We start from the raw sequence: 26300 nt of genomic DNA on the forward strand, positions 1-26300 counted from the left end.
TCCGGGGGTCCGCGGGTCCTGCGCTTTCGCTTCGAAATTTATCTCGCGGCGACCGCAGATAAGAACCGACCGGCCCGTGGTTTATCCCAAAGCAGTTAATAGTGATCTCGCTAAGCTCTCGAACGAAAGGCAGGTACGGTAACGTTCCCATCGCCTACCGTCCCCGCCACCGCGACCGCGCAGGGATAAGCGTGAATTTCGATTAATTGGAGCGACAACGAACCATTATAATCTCGGCCGTAATATGCGACCACTCGGGGAGCGATCTCAGACGATCTCGCTTTCCTTCATCGCGACGTACTATCTTATCGCACTATCGTGCCAACTACAAGGAACGGCCGGTTATATGTCGCGGCGGATATAACAGAATGTATCACAAGTTGGCTCGAAAAAAAAAGAGACAAAAAAAAAAAAAAAAAGAAAAAGAAAAAAGTAACTAAGCTGCCGAGTACTCTGTTAAAAATTTATACGAAGGCTATCTTTCCGCTTTAGTAGACCTCTCGTCGAAGTCGTTGATATCGAGATAGCACGTTGTAAACTTGATATTCGTTCCGCTGCAACACGCGACCGAAGATTTATCAAGCAAAATTATATATTCCAGAAATGTAAACAGGGATATCCTTTACATGGTTCATGGATTCTAATGCCACGACGCCAATTCTGGCCGAAGGAAGAAGCGGAAAGCTTAAAGGGCTTGCGAGATAGGTGAAGTTAGACAACAAGGAGGATGCACGCCCGGCTTTATCGCAGACAGCAGGATAATTAAATTTGTCGAGCTGATTTATGGCGTTGCACGTAGGGGCGGCGGGGAAAGGAGATGAAACTAGGCGAGCCCGGGGGTAAGGGAACTGATGCTGCCACCATTCCTCGTACCAGGTGACACCGTAGACTTCTTCAAAGTACACGAGGGCGAGAAAGACAAGAGAAATGTGCGGAGATTATTTACAAAATTTCATTATCCCGCTGCAGAAAATTATATATATAACGGCGCACGTCTTTTTGCAGCAAATACGAGCGCCGGTGTATTTTCCCTCGCGAATATATCTCCCGGAAGAATGTTAATAATGCACTGAATTCGAGCAATAAATAAAAACGTATATTTTAATATGCTTATTATATCGTTTCTCTTAGAACTCGGCCGAGCTTAGCGAGGATAAAATGATAAGACGTAACAAGTGTAATATTCGACGAGACGATTATTTAAGGGGCCGCTCAATAATTCATGGAATTTCGTGACTCGCCAGGCGTCTGTGGAACGTGCTTAACTTCTAACCCGAAGCTGGTGACATGCTACGGAAGACAGGAGGAATATCGTATCGCCTATCGCGGTGTATTCTCGTAAAAAATTCGTCCCTCGCCTATCGCGAAAATCGAGGCGAAAAGAATTAGAGGGCTGGCGGGATATATCTCGGGGGAGCGGAGGGACCACGAACTTTTTACCCCTCGTGCCAAGTGTCGCCGGCCTCATTAAATATTCAACTCTGTAATACAATATCCACCGTGTAGAAGGCACTGTACAAGCAGGATAAACGATTTGCGAGGCTGAGGGGACGGGTCGTGGAGCCGGGCGGGCTTTCGTGAAACGGCGCTTTCGTCCCGATACAAGGCCCTAGGAAAGTTTCAAAGGAAGAACAAGTCATATAATACAGACTGGGATTTAGCGAAGACTAAAAGTCGTCAGCTCGTAGTTTGTCCGTAACTTCATTCATTACGTTACCGCGTTGTTTATTCACGGGCGCGCAGATTCTCTTTTAAACGATTAAATAAAATTAATTAGAGCCCTGTCTAAAAATGTACACTTCGTAGACGACACGTGTCGCGAAAGCGAAAGCGGCGGTAATCGCGACGCGAGGCTGTTCTAATTTTAATTAAATAAATGAGCAATAAGAATTATGTTTCTGTACTTCGATGAAAAAAAAAAAAGAAAAGAAAAAAAAAAATAAGTACGATGAGGTCGTATCTGAGATAGGACGGGAGATAAAAGTGTCACTCATCATTCGCAGACATAATTGTTGCCGGTAAACAAGATATGAGGCGACGATACGTGACGTATCGATAAAGTCACAAATATACGTTTTGCATTACGAGTGAAAGAGGAGATATCTTTTCACAGCTGATCGAGCTTTCTGGAGGGTCTCGCAAAGGGCCAGGAAATTTGCAATATTTTTCAACGGGAAAAAAAAAACCCCCACCGACAACGAGGGTGCGCCAGGAATGAAAAAGAGGGATTTCTGGGGAGGAGTAGCAGCGGGGTGCCTCGCGTCGCAGCATATTTATTCCTTATAATGACAACAGAATTCCGTGCCGCGATCTTACAGCCACAATGTCTTCAATATCACGGCTCATCGATGGTCTTTTGTATCTACGCAGAGAATCTAAAGACTCCCCCCGTTTATTAAATTTTTTTTAAGGAAACACGTTACCTCGTTTAAAAAATTCTGAAAGCTTGAAAGCGCACAGTAGAAAGGAAGAGGCGCAACAACTATTCTTATAAAGTTATGTCGAATGTAACATAATAATTTAAAAATAAATAAATTCTATGTCCCTATAATTTGTTTCTTTTTTTTCGCAAACGGAACTGCTGGTAAACAGTGATTTTTAATCCCGAGTTAGTTGTGCGAGTGTCGACGAACGCGAGAAGAGATTTTCACGAGCCGAGAGCCGGTTATTTTAATAACGTTATAATAAGACGTCGCGGGATTGATGCTAAACTATTTGCTGGCAGCCGACGCTAAAGCGCCGAAGAAGCTCGCGGTAGAAATACGGCAAGCTTAAAAGCAACGGAGATGTCTAGATCTTAGCCCGTCGCCTACGAGTCATTAACATACTTACTGCCGCGCTGCGACGAACCTGCTAACACTTTCGGCCCTTCGCGGCGTTAAAATTAAATCTCTTTGGGTGTCGAAGCTGTTAAATGTCACGCGTTCGCTACGGCTTTACAAAAAACAATATCGCGGAGAGGTATCGAAAAATTGTAATACAAATTTTGAGTTAATGAACCGTCGACGAGGGAGATTCGACGATCGCGTTAAGAGGCTCCAGTCGGGTCAGCGATCTTCTTTGCGGTTGTATTCGCTCGGCTTAATCGCCTTTCCTACCACCATCGACCGATAGAAATGATCGTGCCCGATGACTTTACGGGCGTCGATGCTCGTTCCCTTGATTTACGGCCCCCCTAACCTTCGCCGTGTTACCTACATTGTTTCCCCCCGGTGAGGGTTTCTCTTTACACGCGCTGCTTGCGCTACCTCGGCCGGGGAGCTTACCGGGGAGCGACCTCGACCTCGGTAAGCCACGTAACGGAGTATCCGACGTCTTCGAAGGTTCGACTCGCTGTAAACCATCGAGCCGGCAAACCAGAACCCATGCTCTCGCCGTGTAATCGATGTTCCGTACGAGCTCGGCGCGACAGGCTTAGATCTCACGAGAAGAGAAGCCCCTCGCGAGTATCGGAATAGTTATCTACCGGCATCTAAAGCAAAACATCACGTTGCAGCGCACAGTCATGCGATTACTAGATTATTATCAATAACGCTATTGTAATAGCATGTACTATTGTATCGAGCATGAAGCTCCACCAGCATAAACGAAGCGCGCATACTTTTTTTACGTATTTTTTTTTTATCTCCGCTCTCGGCGTACCGCGAAAAGTTGATCGACGGTACAGTTCCCGCGCGCGTAAAAATTTTAGTGACTACCCAGCGCGGTAAAAGTGGTAAGGAGCCATGTAAATTTAGAATATTTATCAGGAAATAAAATTAGAACGGGCTACGCACCGCGCACCAATTCTATTCACAGGAAATTCTTCTCTCGCTTTAATCCTTTTTTTCATTTTCAACTTCTGAACACAGCTGCGCCCGCATGTAAGATCGAAGGGTGCATCAAGACGAGAGTGAGCGTGCCTACGTGTCACTCCCGATTCGATATTTTCGTCGGTTATAAATACCAAGACCAGATGTAGAATCGAAACGTAGAATAATTCGCTTAAAAAAAAAATAAAATAAAAATATAAAATAGCTCGCGGCTACGTGATTTATCGCCGTTGCTGTTAAAGTTAATCGAGCTATTTCCACGTTAATTGATTAACATTTAAAGAGATGAGGGGAGAAAAAAAATTTTATGTCCAAAATAGGATGCGCGCTTCTATAAATACCGGTCCGTCTGATATTTCTGTGCAGCTTCCTCTGATCTTATTTTATTTGGAACCTATCCTGAAACTACTCTGCCGCCGGTCTGCCGGGCACATAATCAACTGATCATCGTACGTCCGACGGAATCCATGTCCGGCAATATTTTTCAACGACGTGTTCGCGCGTCCGTCACATAGTAACTACCGGTTGGCTGGTCCGACAGGGCCGGCGAGTTGTTTTGCAGCGCGCCGGAATAGATATCGGCGGTAGCTGGCGCGGAGACAGGGAAGTGCCACTATTTCTGACGAGCCGCGAAAGAGCGTCCCACCACCCCTCGACGTCGTCGTCGTCCTCTTCGTCGTCTTCGTCGTTGTCGTCGTCGTCGTCGACGTCGTCGTCGTCGTCGTCGTTGTGCCGTTGCGTCGTCGTAACCCTCCCCTTGTCCCCTCGGACGCCTCTACCATCCGAGGTGTGTCTAGGCGCGAGGGTGAACGGGGCACACCGCGCGTCGTTTAATAAAAGGCAGACGCCGAGAGAAGCGGCCAGGAATAACCGTCAAGATGTCACACTTCCATATAGACATCGTGCCGAACGCTCCTCTCGATGATCCGGCCGATCCGCTCGTTCGCCGTCCATTTCTCCGAGCTTTCGCGGTTGCGTCGCGGTTGACGATCTCCGGGCGAAGGAACGAGCGGAGGTACGCGCGCGATTAATGAGCCGGAATCAAAAGCGCGATCTCGCCTTTGCGCCGCGAGATCAAACGACCAACGACTTGTTGTCTCTGCGACGCGGGCCGTGGAATCGAGGAGGCCAGTTACTTCGAGACGCGATTCGACCGTCTGCGCACAACTTATTATATATAAATTCAATTAATAAGAGTCGTTAAATTAACCAAGTCCTCGTTTTTTTTTTTTTTTTCGGATTTTTTTTCAGCTCTTTCAAACTCGCGAGCGATCAATGAGATCATAAGCCGAAAATCAAGGTAGCCGCGGTCGGCGCCAAATCACAGGGATACGAATCCAAGAATACGACCGCATTTTGTTGCACAAGCGTTGGAGCTAATCGCGCGGTGCCGTCCTTTTGGATCGCGCGCGAACGGAGAAACGGACGCTAAATGAGACGAATGGCATCTGAAAATGGGACATGTGTTAAGTGCGGAATTAATTTCGCGCGCGATTCCGCGGGCGCGCGCCGCTGAATTATACGCGACAAATCCGTATCGCCCGGCGTCGATTAATCAATGGGTATTCCGCGTTAACTCGCATCATTTACGAAGAACAGGCGCGATAAAGGTGATACAGAACGAAAGATGGAAGAGCTTTCTCAGCTTGAATTATCTGCCGGCCGTAAAAGCGCGGTGGAAAGGTCTTTCATCAAAATCCCGGTTAATAAGCGAGATACCAACACCTACAGCGACACGGGCAGAAGCGACTCGCAAATCTACGAGTGCCGTTCATCACGGTAACGCGACTGAGCCAAACGAGGCGTCGATATCACAACAACCCTCCTGCCAGGGCGTCGTTGCATCTATTCTCGACTACTCTTAAGGGCAAGAGCGATGAGCGCCGAGACGCGAAAGCGAGAAATAAAAAAAATAAAAAAAATAAATTTAAAAAAAAGAAGAAAAAAAAAGAAATACAGAGAAACGAAAAAAGAAAAAAAGAGGTAAGGAAATAAGAGTCAGGTTCGGGATTAGATCGCGGCTCGGATCACATTGTGTGCGATGCGCGTGGGAACAAACGAGCATTCTCCGACGACGTTTCGATCGCACCTGAGAGCACGTGGGTGAAGTGGCACTCTAGTCCCGGAAGATATAAATAATCGCCGCGCGCGGACGCTATGCGCGTCACCACTTATTCAGAAAATCTGAAATCCCCTTCGGAATGAGTTTGGACCGGCCATATCTTAAGGCAAGCCGAGAGCTGCTTTATCATGCCGTCAAATACGATAATTCTTCTGCGTACAAATAATTACGCCACGCCGTGGCTCTTACGCTATTCCCTCGGCTCGAGTATTCGAGTACGAAATCATTTTTGAATGTGCTCAAAAATTTACGCCTGGCGAGAGCGAAGTGTGCGCGGCCTCTTCTTCAAACCCGGGACCGGCTCGCAGCCGAGGATCTCCGCTGAATATTCTACCGCGCGGAGATCAACCGTGAAAGCGCAGAATGAAAGACGCCCGTTCTATCCGTCGTGAATATCCCGTCTCACCCGTGCAAAGTTCCGCGTGCGTGCACGTGCGTGCTAAACCCCACGGAGATCGCCGAGCGGTTTCTTAAATGGCTACTAAGTTTATCCTAAGTCCGATGTCACGCGAACGCTCACTTACGGCAAACGGCCACGTCTCGCTCACGGAGAACCAGCCGAAAGAGACTCCGCCGCTCGATAGCTGACACACCTGCCAACATTTCAGTCTCACCTGGTACCGCGCTACCACGAAAAACTTGCCGCGAACAAAAAAAAAAAAAAAATCCATGGCGCGGGAAAATTTCTATTCTCGTAAGGCCAGTTGTGTCTCGATTTTTACGATTATCCAACATCGTATACATAAATAATTTGAAAGCTAATATTGAAAACGCGTGTCTCGAACAACGCACATATTTTTGTAATAATCAAATCCAGTCGAAACATAAATTTACAACTTCTGCGTTATTTATTCACGCTCTCCTGGTGGATACCTCGGTGTAATTTCGTGGAGCTCTCGGACTCGATAAGAATCACCTCGGCCGAAACTTCACAATCGCCACACGAGCGCGGATGTGTCACGCGAGAGGAGTGAGCTATCGAAGGAGGAAAATCGTCGCCCGTGTCGGAGATGGAACGCCCATTGTTGCTGTAGATAAGCGAAAGGCTTCAACGCCCGTACGTCCCTCTCGATCTTCCCCGGCGCGGCGTCTCGCGAGAAATGACCACCCAGGTGAGATCTCGCGCCTATTCGTGAATGACAAATGCGTCTTCGCGCGGTATATCGAGCGCACGTCCCGGTACCGTTCGACAGGGACATAAACGCCGGCTTCGTCAGAGCGTGGACGGCGAGGCGACGTGTCCGCCCGGCTTACGAGGTGGTCGACAAACGCGAGCGGGATGCGAAAATTCAACGGCGGCTGTGCAGGCGCGATACTGAAAAACTAGTTACCTACACGTTAAATATATAAACCGATAATTTATAGACCGTGACGCGTAGACGTTGTACATATTGCCGGTTATGCGAATACCGCCGCTATTTAGATGGTACGCATAAATATAGCGCGATCGTAAAATTCGGCGGAAGCGAAGAAGAGGATGCGGGAGTTTTACGTTCACCCGGGGGAAGAGAAGAAGGCGCGCGCGAGGAAAGGGAAAAAGCGCGGCGAGAGAACGAGGGGCACGGGGAGGAGGAGAAAGGCTTCGTTGTCACTGAAGGAAAGAAGAGAAAGGATACGCTGTGCGTCGTTTCGGGGCAGGCAACCGCGCGCTCGCCCACACACAAAGTCGACAAGAAAGAAAAAGATCGGGCCGCGATGCGGCTGCGGTTCACACCGCGCCGAATGACTGATCCTCTCAGCGGCGCGTCTTTCAATACGCCTCATGGACGGACGGACTAACGTTGATTATCATCGCACCGTGCATAGCGCCACGACGCTACGCTCTCTTTCTATCCTTTTCTCTCTCGGTTGCTCCTACTATTTTTTCTTTCTTTTTTTTTTCTGGCACACGTAGGGCATTGACGTCCGGCAACGCCACATGTAGTCTCGCCTCGCCGAGTCTATCGAAGTCGCCGACGATCGATTATCCATACGTAGGTAAATTTGCCGGCGGCGATCATTAATGTCGAGACGGTACACAGCGCGTTAGAAATTATTCGCTTTTTCATGGATATTAAGAGGGAAAAGAACGATCCTTGCATTCAACGTTTATACTGTTTAAGCAATGACTTCCTGGGTTTCTTCCTTTGAATTGAGAAGGACGTAATTTCCAGCAAGGCCGCGCCGTCGGTTATATTTTTGCGGAATATTAAATAGTATTAAAATATTTGTGCAAACGCTGGCACTACCTACACACCTTCTGACACACATAGTCGGGGGGAGGGGGGAGGGATTCTGATCTAGCGCGATGCAAATAGAGCAACGATGCACTTGAAAATCTCGGTCGCTGACACCCGTCGCTCTAAGCTCCGCGCCGCGCGCGAAAAGACGGTCAAAGACGCTGACGAGTTACAAGACAGCGCTACGCAGAGGCCAAGAGTCAGTATTTAACATCGCGAACTCTCGAAACGGACGATCCCGCGTATATAGATATAATCGGATCGCTGAGAATCTTAGCGATCAATGAGCCACGAGAATCGGTATCAATTTATTTTGTTGGCGTGCAACATTAATCAACTCTGAATAATGAAGCATTTTTTTTCTTTTTTGGACGTATATAATGGTAATTTACGTGATATTAAATTAACTCCAAGTCTACAAATAATCGCGTGCAGTTTCAAAGAGAATGACCTCCGAATAAAAGTTAAAAACGTTACACAATTTTTTTTTCTTTTTTTTTTTTGAGAATATAAAACAGATTTTATCGTATAAAAAAACACGAGATTAAAAAAAAAAACTGATACACACATGCATTCTGAAAGCCGCCGCGAAGAATAACACGTTATTACGACGTGTAAAAATATCGTTTCAACCGCGAGAGAAGCCGATAAACGCGCACTCGGACAATTTCGGATTCAGACCCGCGGCTATATATGCGCGCGCCGCCGGGTTTATGTCTCGCTGAAACTATTACGAGCCTAATAGAAACGAAAACGATCGCGGACAGACACCTCGCTCGCGGGCGAAGTTCGCGGGCGGCGCGAACACGGCCCCGTCGACTATCGCCGCTCGCTTTATGGCTCGCAAATCGAGTGTCGGGCTCGCGCGGGAAGTCGAAAAGAGGTTGGAAATCGGAGGGCCATTCTCCGCGCTCGATTTGCCGAAGTGCATCCGGCTGTGCGTCGCGCCGTCGCCGGGCGAGGCGTTCCTCGCGCGCGCGTACGCGGTCACGAAACTCCTCACGATGGTGGATCCGATATATCCCTCTCCGTCCCGCCCGCCGCCGTCGCGCTCACCCTTTCCTCTTTACGACGCGGCACCCACGAAAGGGTACTTGGGGGTCTGCCGTATATTTGCATGGGGATACGCAAGCACGCGTATATGTTCGCGCACACGCGCTCCCGCAGCCGTCCCTCTAATCCTCTAATAGGATTTATACGCGCGAGCTCGATTACCTTCAGTCAAGGATATACCCCCTCGCCATCGCCATCGTCAGACCCAACGACGCGTATTTACCGCGGTAATTTCGCGCCCGCACCCACACTATGCTCCCGCGATACATGTGGAGGTAATAAACGCGTGTAAATTTACCAACGACTCTGATAAAAAAAAAAAAAGAAGAAAAAGAAAAATAAGGCACGAAAAAAGAAAATAATTTGTTAACAGTTACTGGTACAAGATATCTTGTACGATAAACATATTTTTATCTCTATAATTAAAAACAAAAAAGTCTGCGATAGGCTCTGAAAAATAATTACGGAATTGTATTTTGCATACGAGATGTACGAGATTATTTTCGCGGATCTGTTTATTGGGCTTTATAAAAATCTCGAGCGAGGACAAGAAATTCCCTTTGGATGTTGCGGTTTATTGTGACAAAAAGCGGAAGCGATTGCGATCGCAAAAGGCAACGGAACCAATGGCACAAACCGACCTCTCGGCAATAACGATAATGTTTGCGCGATCACGGTGGCCGGCGAGCACGCGAGAGATTCATCTTCGTACGCGACTCACGTAGAATCGCTCTTCTTTCGCAGGGATCGTATATCTATCGTTGAGCCGCGCGCGGCAAAAATCTCCGGCAAATAGTTTTCTTCGCACCTCTACCTTCCATGTCCCGTGGCCGTTCTCACACCGCGAGCTAATCATTAATCGGGGTGACGAAAGATGCGCTTTGACCGTCTCGCCGGGCCCTAAAAGCTCGAGAACGAATTTGCATGCGGACGGACACGAGAAACGAGATAGTTTTCATTCCCATTGATGCGACAGTAAAGACAACGACGCGCCCCGCGGAATGCGTCCGTTCCGAGTCCCCGAGTATTTCGTTGTTGAAAACGATGAAACGAAAAAAAGGCAGGGAGGAGAGAAGGACAAGAGTGGCAGGCGGCGAGATGCCTGATTTTTTTTTTCCCTCTTTTCCTATGGGGCCCCGAAGACGTTCGCTCCCTCGCGAATAAACGCGATCGGTTCTCTTATTTGGCTGGGCCGGAGCCGCTCGGGAAGGATCGAAAGATGAGGGAGAGAGGAGGATGAGGAAAGGAAAGATCGAGGAACTTGGAATTAGCTGGACGAGAGAGAGAGACGTCCTTCGGCGCGAACGGAGGATAGAATCTCGAGAAGGAGAAAGGATTCTCCACGCCTTCCTCCTCCGTGCCTTTCATGCGAGCCGGCCCGTTAATCCTCCACCGATCCCACGGAGATGCACCAAGGAAATTTGCATACAAGATCTTCTGGCATCTCCTCCGCGGTTACCCCCGTCGTCCGCCCGCACCACCTCGCTCTTTCATTTCGTCTTTCCTCGGCCATCTTTCTCACTTTCCTAGAGCATACTTGGCGTTCCTCCGTCTGCTTCTTCTCCCTGTTTCGCCGACGCCATCGTGACCCGTTTGTACGCGTTACTCGCCTTATTTTCCTTCCTATTTAGATCCTCGGAAGCTCTGCCCGTTCGATCGCACAGAAAACTTTTACCCGACGATCCGTCAAGCTTCGAGATACACAAACCGATCGTATTCTCCACGCAAACAATAGACTGCCTTCTTCCGAACTGCCGATCCCGCCGGGCACCTGAATACGCGGCTGCATTGACGATCGCGGTCGAAACAGAGACAATGATCGATGCGGAGCGAATCGGCCGCAGATCGCGCGCGGAAAAACTGCCCCCGGTAGCATTAATTCGACCCGCGGTCTCTGCGAATTAGCATCGTCACCCTGTAATCGCGGACGCGCGCGCAATAAATTTGCAAGTATATTACGCCTTCGCCGATATGAATATTAAATGCGCTCTCGGAATAGAATTAAAGAGCATTTTTGCTTCCCGGAATTTGAATGCCAAATACGCGGTAATGATATGTTGTGCCGCGAGGCGTCCTCGCGCGATGCATTATTAATGCCGAATCTCTCTTTCCTCTTTCTCGCATCTCCCTCCTTCCGCGGCCCTGCTTTTCCGGAGCTCGATTTTCCGGACGGCCACCGGCCGCACGCATTGTCCATTCCGCGTGAATCGCGAAGCCGCCCGCGCGCAGTCCCGTAATCCCGCGGGAAAACTCATTCGATCTGATAACCCCGAAGAATTTGACGTGGGGCTTCGTCCCCCTTGCACCCGTCCTCTTCCCATCGGAGTTAATCCGAGCCATATACGCGAGCGATTACCGTTAATTATATTTTCCTAGTGGATTTCCTCCCTCTCTCTCCGGCGCGTATACGAAACTTACGGACGGTGGGTTTGTGCGCGTCCACTCGGCGTTCCCCCCTGGGCTTTCACACAGAAACACACGTGCCGCTTAGAAATCGCGGCGTGGGTGTGCACGCGCATGTTTTCGTAGATGACGAAGAAGGGAACCGGGGGGGCCCCGGCCTATGGGAAGGGCGCGGGTGAGCCCGGCCACCCTCCCTTTTGCTCGGCAACGTTCCTCCCTTAGCGTTAATACGGGCTACATCGGGCGAAGGGCAGGATTAAATTGGCACCAATTACCAGCAAAACACCCTCCACGCACTTTCTCTCTCCCCGGTCTCTTTCCCCTCCGTGTCCGCCCCCGCTCCTGTACCTCGCACCAGAAGCAGTCTCACCCTCTTGACGCCCGTTCACCCCAGAGAAAAGACAAGTCCGCCCCTCGGAGCCGCAACGATATTGTATTATGAAAATATACATCCGCAACTGACGTAGCCGGACTACGCGAGGCAATTACAGGCATATCCGTGCGATGCTTACAAATTCTTCGAAAAGATAATCGACGTAGATGAATAATTAATACCCGACGCGAATGCACTCTCAAGTTTTTCAACGCGAATTAAAAAAAATTATCCAGATTAAAGAGAAAAAATTTTGTTTAATTGTATTACCTTATTATTTTATTACTAAACGCACTCAGCAAATAAAAACCGCCGATTAGTTACTTGGAATGAAAATGCCCAATTGTATTACCTGCTATTTCCCAGATTTCTCTGCACGTAGGCGCGTTTAAAATGTACTCAAAAACGCAGCTATCGCGCGAGCCATATCCAGTAATTTTCCGCGAGAGACAAGATTATAACGAGTACACCTAACAACAACGAGCGCACACTGACGTGTCACCATGTCGACTTATCCTCCCCCGCCTGCCACGTTACGTGTACACGAGCGCGCGCACACGCACACGCGGTTTTACATACGCGTTGCACGTCGTATAAGATCCGAGCAAAGGCGACGAGGACGACGACGACGACGACGGCGACGACGACGACAAAGACGGTGGCGGCATTTGCGCGCACACAAATGGGCGGTTCTAAGGAGAGGAATACGCCGTGCTGCAATTGGTCGGGCCAGTCGTTACACTTATCACATTACTCGTGAGCGATGCGCCGAGGAGTGCGTGCGTGCGTGTGTACCGCACCGCTTACGCATCGCGCGCGTACCTTGAGAAACGTGTCATCTCTTTGTCGCAGGTCGTGGGTGTGGGAATCGCTTTGTCGGTATGCAACGCGTGCACGTAGGACATACATTCGTGTACATTACGAGGAAGACCATTTGCAAGACGATTTTATGAACGCGCCGCGGAGATTTCGCGACTTTTTTTTCCCCCCTTCGCGACGTTCACGCTCGGAGGTCGCGAGAATAACGTTCCGGAACAAGAGGATTGAATGCTCGCGGATACCGTGAGACAGAATGACGAACGGCGACGTCGCCGGACGAACGCACGCTTTATAGTAATAGCGTCGGGCTAATTAGGCTCGATCGATGCGAATGCGAAATCGTCGCCCTCGCCCTTGTAGCACGCAATGCCGTTTCGGCTCCGAACAAATTTATGTAATGCGGTTACCGAGAGCCTTCCTGCCAACGACGTCGTATCGTTTAATTAATTGCATCGATTTTCTTAGAATGACCCCGATTGAACTGCGGAAACATTAAAGACATCTAGCAAAATTTGACAGATTTAAAATACGAAAGATTAAAAAAAACCCTATAATAAATTAATCTAAAATTTTTAAGTTGTTATAAAAAAAAAAAAAAGTTTTTATTGTTTCACGTTATTGAGTTTTTTTTCTGCGAAATACCACCGATTTAAATATCGTGCCGAAATCCCCGAGAGTGCGACGTCGAGGGAATCGCGAGCTGTCATCGAGATCATCGGCACCGTCTTCGTGCCGGGAAGCTACACATATATCGCATTACGTCGTGCACATACGCGTCCGTTCCGGGACGAAAGAGTATAGAAGTCGTGGGCCCGGAAGGTGCAAGAGGAACGAAGAGGAGAAGATAATTTATTATGCTGTCAGTATGTCGCTCACAATGACCGCCTCCTCGATTTTAGTGACATGGCGATTATCGTCGCGGCCGATCTCGACCGATCATCGTTAGCATGAATAACGTGACAATGGTAATCCCTTTCGTGAAAGTGCTAACGGCCATACGTGCCTCGACGCCAGATGCCGTCTTGAGCATGTAGAAGAGATCGTCACCGTGAGAGGGACATCGCGAGGAGGACGAAGAGACGGAGGAGGTGGAACAGGAGGAAGCGGAGGACATTCACCACAAGCACAGGCGCGACGGAGGAGCTCCGGACACGTGGCGCGTATACGCTCGTCACCCGACGGAATCGCTTCTAAAAATATTTACCGACGCGAGAGAAGGAAAGAAAAAAAAAAAAAAAGAAAAAAATAAGAGAAAGAATAGGGGACACGCGAGAGAACGAGAGAGAGAACCCGGCGGTTTTAATTTGGCCATTGGAACGTGACGATACGGCGTCCCGACGTTGGGCGTCGATCCTGCAGCAATTTCGCGCTCACGAAACAACTTTATTTCAAGCCCGCGGCGTTTTCGTCCGCTCAGAAGGGCGATACAGGCCGATGCCGCGATATTTCCCCGCAGAAACTGCCTCCTCTCTCAATTACCGCCGTGCAACGCGATACGTTCGTACTATTTATTGTAATCGCTCGCGGTGTCTGACTATTTGCAACGCGCAGCGCCTCTGCCTCTATCGCCGCGCCGGCTCGAGGGTATCAGCTTTCAATAACGGTTCGGCGCAGCTTAGCTCCATTAGACGAAAAAGCGCTAAAAATAGGAATGCCGTTGACGCAACCGCCAATAACGGCCGCCCTCGAGAAAAGACGAGCCGGATAAATATATTCCATAATGCTTATGCGAACGATGATAACTTGTAGCGCGGAACGAGCGGTGCAAAGGCAGCCCGCAACTACGGTAGTGGGTTAACGGAGAAATTTAAGTGACAATCCCGCCGACCGCACGCGAACGATACCGTTTCGCGGAGAATGTGCCGTCAACGTGTTCCCAAGGGTGGCAGCCGGCGAATATTCTTGAGGCACTTTCCGAGGGTTGATCGCGCAGCCAGCGGAGGCTCGAAGGAGACGAAGAGATGTGCCGACGCGGCACGGGGGTGGCCTCTCAGGGAGGGAAAGTGGCCCCGTTACAAGTTTTACTGCAGTTTTGCGGCTCGGAACTGCGAGCGCGTAACGGTCGGCAATTGAATTTAAATATTCAATTATGCGATGTGTAAATGAAATAGAAGCCTTATGCAAATGGCTACACGCTGCGAGGGTTGTTGCAAATTTAAAGGGTTAAATATTTATTAGCCGAGGGTTAACCGAGATTTATGGGACCGCGGCCGGCTCTCTTTTCGTTTCCCTCGCCGACGTTTCGGCAACACCTTCGGGAATTGCGCGATTAGAGCCCAAATATGCCGCGCGGGTAAGTACGATAACGAACGATGCGTCCTCACGTGTCGAGTAGGTATAGAAACCTATTATTTCAATTTTAAACTGGCATCGAGCCGCCACCGAGCATCGTTCCCTGAAAATTGTTACTCGGAAGGCACTAAAAATTACCTATGATTTAGATACCACGGTACCACTAATTTCCAATCAAATCGCTTGACGAGAGAAAAGGTTCACCCCAAGTCGGTGCTAAATGCAACGTCGCCTGTTAAATCTCACTAATTGAATTTTCCTGAAAATCTATTAGAACGAATCGCCACCTTTTTAATAACACTCTGTTTTAAATCACCCTCTGTTTTAAATAACACTCGTCTATTTTACACAGAGACTCACTCTTTTCACTTAGGCAGAAGAATCGTCGCACGATACAACGCGTAATTAATCTGCAACAAGGCGCGAGGGTGTGCGAAGGGATCAAGGAGCTTTTTGGTTCGACTAAGAAAATCTAGAGCTAAAAGAACGCCCAAATAAAGAAACCACCCGACCTTTTTTGTTTTAACTCAACAAGGCTAACATTTATTTATAATGAAAATACGTTGATTGAGACAATAGTTTAAACAAGTATCATATTATCAGTAATATATATAATATATATATATATAATATATATTATCACTATGTATAATTCTAATCGTATACAATGTTCGGGTGAGTTCCGACCTTTTTTTTTTTTTTTTTTTTTTTCTTTATGTTCTCTTAGTCTAACAAGTTGTAAGTTGTAAAACACACATACATGCACAATGTCTTTTGGAAGTGATCTCTTCCGCGCGTTAAATGCATGTGCTACGTTAAACACAGGCGGTGTTCGGCTTTTTCTCGTTCACCGTTACTATGCAACGACGGTTTAAACGTATCGCGTAAATTGAGAGCTTTAATATATTCCGCGTCCCTATCGTTTGCATTTTATGTCACCGCGGCCGTCTCCATGTGTGTACCCGTGCCACGCGTCCCGTGAACATTGTAACAATTACAGAAACAATACGAAACAAAAAAAACGTAACCATATCACGGCGGCGTCATTAACAAACGTATACATCCGCGGCCTCGCTCCGTGAGAGATCGAAAAAGGGGGCAACCGCGCACGAGTTACGTAATCCTGATAAAACTAATCTGCGCTCCCTTCTTCTCGCTCGTCGTGGCTCGTAATCTCTCACCGCGATGAAAATAATCGGTCGGACGGTCGTGTGTGAAACACGAGCCCGGCTATCCCGACGAGTGTTCACCGTCGAACAAATATCCGCGCGAAATCGCGAAAAACTATGCATAGAAACAAAACGCATGTGATATAAAAAAAAAAAAAAAAAAAATTATTATAAAATTTCAAACGCGATAAAACATCACATCACTCGCGATCGTACGTAATCACCGATAGAAAAAAAGAAGCGTAATGCGAACAGAACAATTAAGGAAACGTATTTCTCGTTTTGATTACGTGGTAACAGTTGCCTATGCTTGAGCATTAAAAATATCGAGTATTCCATGTTCGAGTTACGCACTAAACTGATCATTCTTAATTAGCATTTAATTAAGTACACAGTCTCGGTGCGAACACGCGCGCACTGCAACCCTATGGCACTAAGTATTCACGTTATTTTCTGCATTTTACAACTTTTTAATCTTTCAGCACGAATTTTATCTCCTTCACACACAGCTCCATAGCTGGAGTAAACTTTCTGTTTCGTTCAGCGCTCAAAAATCCTGCACGCGAAATAAAATTATTCGCCACAAATCGATCATTTAAGCGCGGCATTCAAAAAACGTAAAAGTGATTTTTCCAATAAACATCAACCACAAATCATAAACACTTATCATCAAAAAAAATTTTTTTTTTAATTATTTTCTTGTATAAAAAAAAAAAAACCGTATAATTACTGTCATAGACTTAATGCTCAACGTTATTCATATCAAACGTTGCCGCGCACAAATAATTGATTCTCATAAAATTATTTCTTTATATTTCTCGTGACATAAAAGCAGGAAAAAAAAAATTCGATATTTAAATCGTGTAACTTTCGTCGTTCTTTCTTGTTTCCTATTTTTTCGTGTTTCACTTATGTTCTTTTCTTTCTGAGCAATATTTAAGGAAAGCCAAGAGGCACAATCCTCTCAGCCCTAGGCTCGGCACTCGTAACTAGGGTTCCAATCGACCGGTGCCGAAGCCCATCTTCCCATTTCCGTACACCCTTGCATTTGACAGCGATCTTAATGAAAAGATCGCCATCTCGTTTAACTGGTATTCGAACTTGAGTTTGTTCCTCGAGTCTGGTGCCTCGCATATGGTTTTTACCTGTCGTGTAAAGTAAAAAAAAAGAAAAAAAAAGAAAAAGAAAAAGCAAAGAGAAAAAAAAAGGGAGAAAAAAAAGAGAAAAGGAAAAAAAAAAAAAAATACTTTTTAGATACGTTTTTAAGTGAAATTTTAAGACATGTATTCGTGCATATGCCTCGCGACATATGTGCAAATGCATGTGCTATCTCGCGTACGATTCGCTGCGATGTCGTACACGCGATGTCTGTTTGGTGAAAATGACACACATCGCGCCACGCATGCACGTGTATAAATCTGCATGTGTATGCACCCTGCTTGTCTCCCACACGTATGTTGATAAGTATTAGTATCAGAGATAGGAAAAATTGTTTTTTTTTTTTTTTTTTTTCCAAAGAAACAGTTTCTCGACAGCGGGGCACCAGCAGGAGAACTCAACTCCTCACTTTTCGGGAGTCCCGATATTATTCGTATTTCTTCTTGCATTTCAGATACAAGATACAAGGGTTAAGTACGGGGAATGGGGGTGGACCTCGCGCGCCCTGCCGATCAGGACTTGTACCTCACACAACTCCCTAGTTACGAGTACCGAGACCTAGTGACAATAGCCAACCGACTTGATTGCGCACGATCTTAATTGCCTCATTGTTTTTCGGATCCCGTCGCATACCTCCGTTTCATTTATATGCCCTGTTTTACATTATTCTCAGCTCGATCCCGTTCGCACACCTGCGGCGCAAGTACGCTCAAAGAGATTCTTGCAGTACCTCTCGTATACAATTCGCACAAATCGTCATAGTCTCTGTCTCGTTACCTCAAATTCACGTTAAGCCGTCAATTACGTCGAGGTAACCTCGAGAATCAAAATTCGCAATAAATTAAACGTTACAGCCTATCTATTTCCGTTAAGCACGACCCACACACGCTAACGAATCATTCTCGCTCCCTTGCACACGATCCCTTTAAAGTTACTCCGACCGTTCAGTTTAAAAATAGACACAAAGATTCATCTTATTTCTTTCTGCGACGCATATGAGCCTTAATCCTATTACGTATATCCAAATCACGATTAATATCAGCGAATCTAAGCTATCGTCGGTTTTTTTTTTTTTCCAAGCTAACGACGTCCTCGCTACTGCGACTTCAATCGAGAAAGACGGAGGCCACGGCGTTCAAGAAAAATGCACGCGTGTACGCCCACGAGAAAGGCTACCTAAAGAAAGTAGACGCCGCGTAGACGATATAATGGTCGTAAACACGCCTACCGCGCGCGATAGTATCGATCATCATCCAACGCGCGCTGCATCGGGGCCATTAGCTACTGTTGCGCGCGTGCTTTCGTTTACGAAGCATCCCCGCATCGTGGTCAAATTTATCAGGGGAAAAAAAAAAAAATTAAAGAACGGGACGCTGACGTCCGAATTACTCGCGCCTCGTTTCGTTCTTCTTTTACGCGTCTCGGTTAATCGGCTCTCCTCTCCCCCCGTCACCACACATCTGACGCGGTATCGTTGAAACGCGACGTCGAAGCAACACTCGCGCGTATTGTTCTTGTACCTCCCGCCCCCCCTTTCTTCCTCTCGCGCATTTGCCTTACTCGCACTAAAAACGCGTCTGCAAAGCGGCGAGACCGCGGCTCCATCTCGATTTTCCCGCATTTCTCTATCCACCCTAACTCTAGTTACTCGGCGACCCACTTTGTGTCGACGACGTTACTCGCGCGAGACCGCGAACGCGCTTTTCTTCTCCACCTCATCCTCCTACGCCTGTTCTTCTATACAAATATCTCGCACGTCTATCCCGTCCATCGTGCCATGCCGTGTCGCGAGAGACCTTCGAGGAGAGACAGGAGAGGAGGGTGTGAGAAAGAAAAAAAAAAAAAAAAAGAGAGAAGCGCATAAGGACACAAACGCTTCGCTCACGAAGTTTTCGCGCGCGCGATAGAACCGCGTATCTCGTTGTTCCCGATAAATGCCCGTTTAGCAGATAGACGGAGCCGACTGTGTCTCGGCCGCACGAAGAGCAAAACGCGGAATTGGTTGCATAAGGCTGCGAACCGCAGGCTCGTTCGGCGCTCTCGCACCGATAATAGCCCATTACGACTGGTTTCCAAGGTGGTTTTTAGGCGAGAATATCTCTGAATATGTTTTGAAAGCGGATCGCTTCGAGTGAGAACCGATGTCAACGGACGACCGCTGCCTCCTTGGCATGAAACGGATTTAGAAACATTCTTCTACCGCGCCACGAAGCGAAGCCTTACGTAATCGAATCCACGTAGAATTTATGAAACGGTTAAACGAGAACCCGCGTAAATTAATGAAGCGCGTGCTCGATCGTAAGCACATAAGTGTCGTAAAAAAAAAAAAAAAGAAAATATATTATAATAATAAAACAGACTGCACCTGATGAATCTAACTTAACTAAAGCTCTCTTTTCACTTTTAAATTCCCGCATTAGCAAATCTTATCAAGAAACCTTACCACAAGTAACATTTCAATAAGGATAAAAATACGAATAAATAAATCTACAATCTTGAACGACTAATTAATAAGCAATCAACTCACAAAAAAAAAAAAAAAAAAAAAAACTAGAACGAACAGACTAAAAACAAGTTAAATGTCGAAGAAATTTTTTTCTCCGATCGTAGACCAATTCGAAACACTTGCAGTAATTAAATATATTTATAAAATTCTAACAAGTAGCGCCGGTCTAACAATAAAAAAAAAAATTAAAAATTAAAAAATTATTGACTGCTTAGGGTTTGCGATTTAACGTAACCTATCTCAAAAAAAAAAAAAAAAAAAAAAATAGAAAACTAGAAAATCAACCGTTCTCCTCTCTCTAAAAAATTGGAACGAACGAAGACGTTAACAGAGCTCTAGAAGCAACTACCCACGCGTACTCGCGTCTCGACATTGATCAGGTGCTAGGTGGCCTCTCTCTATAGAGCACGGGCCCAGTATAGCGCAGATCCGCGTGTTTCGACTCCCACGCGTGTGCGATCTTACCGCGAAAGCGAATCGACGAGGACCTTCGACCTTACCGTTGCCAGCGATTCAATTATTAGCGCACAAATCGCTCCCGGCTTTATCAAAGAGTGATTGATCATTCCTTAAAGGACGGACGGAATCGATCGCTCACGCGACCGACCCTGAAGGAACGGCGCTGTCCTAAGCATCATCCTAAACGCGTCTTCCGATTAAAGATTCGACGGTAGGTGTTCTATGTGAGAAGAGGGCGATAGTAGCGAGACACGATGGCGAAAAGAAGAGGTAGAATCATGGGGATAAACAATGGGAAGAATGATATCGCGGTAGGAACAAGATAAGAGGAGAAGTAGAATAAGAAGAAGATACCTCGCGAAATCGGCACGGAAGTCGCGTAGTCTATTACGAGCACGGATAAACGGCCGAGCTAATGCTGTGGTAGGCGGCGAGGGCGGCGTGCGCGTGAGCTGGGGGCGCGGATGCGGCTGCGTGCGGCGAGGTGGCCATCGATGCTGCCATCATCATCTGTTGGTGCGAACGCTTTAGGGAGTTGGGAGTTGTGGCGGCGCTACTTGGGGTAATAGCAGTAGTAGTGGTGGTGTTCGACTGCGGCGCAGGGTGGTGGTTTTGGCTTTGGTTTTGGTTGCTCAGTTGCAGGGGGGTGGTAGTGGCGGTACTGCCGATTCCGGCGTGATTACTATTATTATTGTTATTATTCTGGCTCTGGTGATGGTGATGGTGGTGATGGTGATGGTGGTGGTGAGGGGTGAGCGCGTCGTGCGGATAGTAAGACGTTGACGATGGTGAGGTACTCACGACGTCCGGCGTACTGGCCCCGTCCGTGTGGCTGGTGCTGTCGGCGGTGCTTCTAGGTCCGCTGCCGTCTAGACCGTTACCAAGCTCGGGCGGCTTCGAGCTCTCTCGATCGTCGATCACGAGGTCGATCGGCATTTTTCCCTTCAGGCAGCTGATGTACCGGTGGCAAAAGTTGTCGCATAGCTCGTGTACCTGAAAAAATAAAAAGAAAGAACGTTCGTTAGTTACGAGAAAGGCCAATTAGATCGGTACCCCGTTGGAGAACCGAGATACCGTTTTTCGAAAGATAATTTTCAACGGAAGGCGGCTGATTAACCGAACCGCCGGAAATGATTAATAGACATATTCCGTCGAATCGATCCAACTGATGCGGAATTTTATTGTATTGTAAGGCGTAGGCAACGAGAGAAAAAAAAATTTCAAAAAAAAAAAATATATATATATATTAAAAAAAAAAAAAAGAGACGCGATCAGCAGCAGACTCAAACGCGGTGTATCGATACACGAAGATGGAGGAGAAGGATGGTGCGCGCATCTCCGGGCCGTGAAGAAAGCGGTCGAGCTAGCCGATGCAACGAATGTAAAAAGAGCGCGAGAGAAAGAGAGACGGAGGAGGAGATCTGACCGGTGTCCAGTCGACCAGAATGTTATGTATGCAAATGAAGCCTGACAGGCCTATAGGATAGCCGGTCCTCCTCCGTCCCCCTTTCGACTCATTCTCCAGCCCTCGCTCTACTCCCCGTCCCTCGGCCCTATCCTCCCTGCCTGATTCGCCTCCTTGATTCCGTTTAGAATAAACGTATTATATAAGCAAAAGCAAATAAAATTCGTTATCTTGTTATATGTAAATTGTCGGCGAGTCGAGATATTACGAAGCCGCGTACGGCCCTCGCAAAGCGTACACCCTCTCTTTCCAGAGTTTCTCGTTCCCGGGGCTACCTCGCACGCATTACCTTGCCCACCTCTATCAACCTAGAGCTCGCTTATAATACTCTTATTAAGCATTTATATATAATAGAGAAGACGGCCATCTTTGCCGTAGGCGGCACCGTCCAATAGTGGCGTGCACCAGGAACACGAGCGTAGGACAATGCACATGTTTATCATCCGTTAAGCGCATGCGAAAAGACTCGCGATCGGGTTTCCTTCGACCGGCCCGAGAAACTCGGCCGGTGAGCGACTCCGTTCTTGATCGCTCGAAGCGAGAAAGGTAAATGAACGTAACGTCGTCTATGGGGAGATAGATGCAGCTAGAAACCGACTTCGATGCTCGCGATAAGCCGACACAGCGAAACCAGTCTTAATCGAACGTTTTACATATTAGATAAGATTGTGAGATTATCGAGTCATTTTTGCTCGGCTCGCGAAAGGCGACTCTCTCAATAACGATATTATTAGGCGGCGATCAATAAGATCGTTATGTGTATTATGCGAAGTCACCGCGGGACGACGATGCACTTCGTGTCGATCGGCGAACATTCGTCACGCTCGTTTACCTCCCTTCAAAACTGAGGGGGACCTCTCGTCGGTCGCGCCGATAATGCGACAACCGATCCGATCGCGCGCTTCTTCTATCGCGGCGGAGGAACTTTTTTCCCCGGCGTTATTTGTACCCGATGTACCACCGCGACGCAGTAACACAATGCCCTTCCCTGGGATGACTAAACTCTCTCTTTAACGTAGGGATCTAAGGGCGGGTAGGAGGAGACGAAGGACTTCGAAGGACAGCGGCTATAATGCCGGACTGGTTAGAATTTGATCCGTCGGGAGTCGAGTCGAACCGAGCGACAATGCTCAGTGGGGAGAAAAAAGAAAAAATAAAAAAAAATAAAAAAAAAAAGCTGCGTTCTCCTTACACTGTCTAACGCATCGAATCAATCCTCCGCTTTGATATCACCTCAATAACATTCTTTAAAATTTTTGAAAGCTTTTCTACTTCGCCGCAAAACTTTGAAAAATAATGCTAAAAGTAAATAAGTGAAGTCTTTTAACAGATAATAAAATAAAATTAAAATATTTATGAAGAAATATTAAATTGTCAATTTAATATTGATTTAAAGGTATAAAATTTATATTAATTACGTCTCGAAAATATCGGAAGAATGACCGGATCGATGGCTCGATACTTCAACTATGACATAGAATACGATACGATCGTCTTGAAGCACGCGAACTTTTGCAATCTATCCTACCATTGAATCGCGTCATTCTATACCGTAGACGATCTCGGAGGGGAACTGATACAAGATACAGGGAGGTTGTTCCCGACGACGGGACGACGCTCGGTCACATCTCCTTTTTCCGAGATCGCTTTTGGCGGTCATCGAAACAGCAAAAGGACGACGTGGTTAGGTCCGATCTTTTCGGGGAGAGAATGTCGTTCAAGAATATCTCGTGGTGCGCGATACGACAAAGTGGCCCGTTATCTGGCGAACGAAGGCGAGCGAAACAAATTTCAGGCTGCGAATCTGCCCCGCGCCCGTAATTGGACGCCGTACGAAAATAGTCCCCGGGATCTGAATATGCTACTTAAAGTTTCAGCGCAAGTTAAATTACGATTCAATTTCGAATCGAGGGTTAGTATCGATCCAATTAAACTTTTAGTAAGGACGCTGCGATCAAAGATTTAAACAGTCCCGATAATGCTATTTCCATCGATATTCCCGAACGAAAACGGAAACGACAGCCGCTTGAAATCGATGAGCGATTTCGTTTTCCGGTTGCCTCTTGAGCTTATAAATTCGTATGAATAAAACAATCGTCATCATCGCGTCTGCACGCGGCTGCGTCGCTCGAGAGATTAACGACGGTGGAATTTTATTAAATATAATTTATTTTAATTTAACTTTTATTAAAAATAAAAAATAAATTTTTTTTCTTAACAATAAAGTGACGCGCGCGAGACACGAAAGACGTATAAAAAAATTTCATTAATCAAAGCGAGCTTATGACTTACGATAGTACATCTGTTTACACGCCGTTTCAAAGCCGAGGAGAGAGCACACCTACTCGAAAACCAGTTCTCCATTCAAAGAAAACTATTAAACGATTCTCCCTTTTCCTCGGGCGCCTCGTCGCGAAAGAAAAGAGAATACTCGGCGCGCTGTGACATTATACGAACTTGGCGACTTTCGGTACCGTCTTTCATTCGGCTTCGAAATTGCCCGAAAATTTACGTAAACGAAGGAAAGGAACGGGTAAACGTCGCCCTATCTTATATCCGCCTCTTCCTTCCTACCTCGTCTCCTCACGGGCCCTCGGAAAGGCAAACGCCGAAGAATGGAACGGATCTAAGGTACATACGAGCGAGAGAGTAGAAAAGAAGGAACACGGGGAACCCCATTTACGGCACAATGGGCTCCTTTGAAGCCGAAGGTAATGAAGGTTTCGGGGTGTCTGGCTCGGTCTTCCTCTCTCGCGGCCCGATTCGCAACCTGACCACCCTTACGGCACGCACAGGATATCTGTATACCGGGTGTGCGCGACGAACGACCGGAGAGACCTCACTTCCTTCCCTTCTCGTCGCGATTATCGGCGGCGACGAGAAAAAGCTCCGACTTTCCTCGTCGGATTAATTCACGGGCTCGTCTAATAAAAATCTAAACAAATTTTTATGTATCGCGTCAGAAGATAACGGCCCGTTATCGTTCGAATAAATTTGTGAAGCGTCGTCTACTTGCGTATAAAGATCTCGTTACGAGCCTGTTAGAATTTAACTCCCGTGGCCGTGCCGCGTCGGTCAAGATCCCGTACGAAACGTCCGAAAATTTTTAAGGCACATGCACGCTGGAACGCAAGGATATATTCCAGCGGGAGAGAGGCGACGTGCGCCGGCATAGGTTTAGAACCAGTTCCGTACGCGGCGCGTTTCTACGGGCAAGGAGGAGGTCGCCCGCGTGCTGTACCAGTACGAATCCCGTTGGTATGCACTGTGTACGCCATAATATCCCATAAGAAATTTACCGCTCTCTAACCGGTGTACGGGAGGCGGTTGTCCGGAGTTCTGCGATGGAAGAAGAGACCGAGAGCGCGAGTAGGACGTTAGAAAGGGAGGAAAGGAGAGACGGCCGCGCCATCAGAAAATGCCGCGGAGGTAAGAGAAAGAGAGGAAGAGCAAGAGAGAGAGAGCGAGAAAGGAAAAGGGCCTGACCGGACCTTCCTTCCGCGCACCGGGCCCGGCAAAACGTAATTATGCTAATACGCGATTGGTTCGAAAATGTTAAATGCACGAGGCAGAACACCGCGGGCTACCATGAGCTTGCCTCCATTGGTTCCCTTTCTCTACGCCGGTCTCTCTCTTTCTTTCGCTCATCGCCCGCCGTCTTCCTCTTTCTCTCCTCCACTTCGAGCACAGATATTTATGGAATCTTCTTCATCGCGCCCGCTGCATTCCGCTCGTTCGCGTCTCGTCTCGTCTTGTCTAGAAGAGGCCCCGGGGACTAGAAACGTTTCAATCTCCGTTACCATCGATGGCGTGCCAAGGCGCGTTTCGTCTCCGGACTTCGGGGGGGAGGGGGAGGTAGGGGGCTCGGCGCACGTGAGGGAGTCCGTTTTACGCGCCCTGCTAACCGAGTATCGAGCATTTTTTTTCGCGGCACCGCCGCGGTATCGTTTCCAGCCGCACGAAGTGTACACCCGCAGCCCCGCGTTATCTCGCGCAGCGCGCGTCTGCTAATTTCTTTAATCGTGTGCCTCCATTAACGAGGGCAAATTTAGAGGCACAGCTAACGAGTAATAAGTGTTATCGCGATAAACTGGAACGTAGCTGTAATTTCGGGCGAGCTCCAATTAGTAAATTCATTTGCCTCGATGCAGATAAGGCGACGCGAAACGCGGAGACGCGTTTCGATGATTTATCCCGCCGGCTTAATGCCTCTTTACATCCGAGCCGGGTCTCTGTACCGTTTTCAATATTTACGTAAAATTGTTACGAAATGTAATTCCTATCCACCGCGCCGGTTTATTGATACTTGGCGCGGAGGTGGAATAAATATGGAAGCCTCTGTGCTGAGATTAATGCCACGCCAATTTCGGCGCGTCGGGGATACTTTAGCCCGCCGCGGGTGGTGCGGCATTATAATAATGTGATCGCCTTAAACGAGAAAAATTGCTAC

The 26300-nt window shown here is 47.5% G+C and overlaps 1 protein-coding gene across 4 annotated transcripts in view; it reads right to left on the minus strand.

The window, feature by feature from the left end:
* Nucleotides 1-26300, minus strand: part of Hth (Meis homeobox homothorax) — a 388286-nt gene that overhangs the window by 284113 nt on the left and 77873 nt on the right. For all 4 annotated transcript variants that reach the window (XM_070670915.1, XM_070670914.1, XM_070670913.1 and 1 more), the window contains one exon: nt 21187-21378. In XM_070670915.1, the coding sequence (XP_070527016.1) occupies nt 21187-21378 (192 nt within the window). The remainder of the gene's footprint in view (nt 1-21186; nt 21379-26300) is intronic.

Source organism: Cardiocondyla obscurior, linkage group LG22 (genome assembly GCF_019399895.1).
Source record: "Cardiocondyla obscurior isolate alpha-2009 linkage group LG22, Cobs3.1, whole genome shotgun sequence".
Classification (NCBI taxonomy): Eukaryota; Metazoa; Arthropoda; class Insecta; order Hymenoptera; family Formicidae; genus Cardiocondyla; species Cardiocondyla obscurior.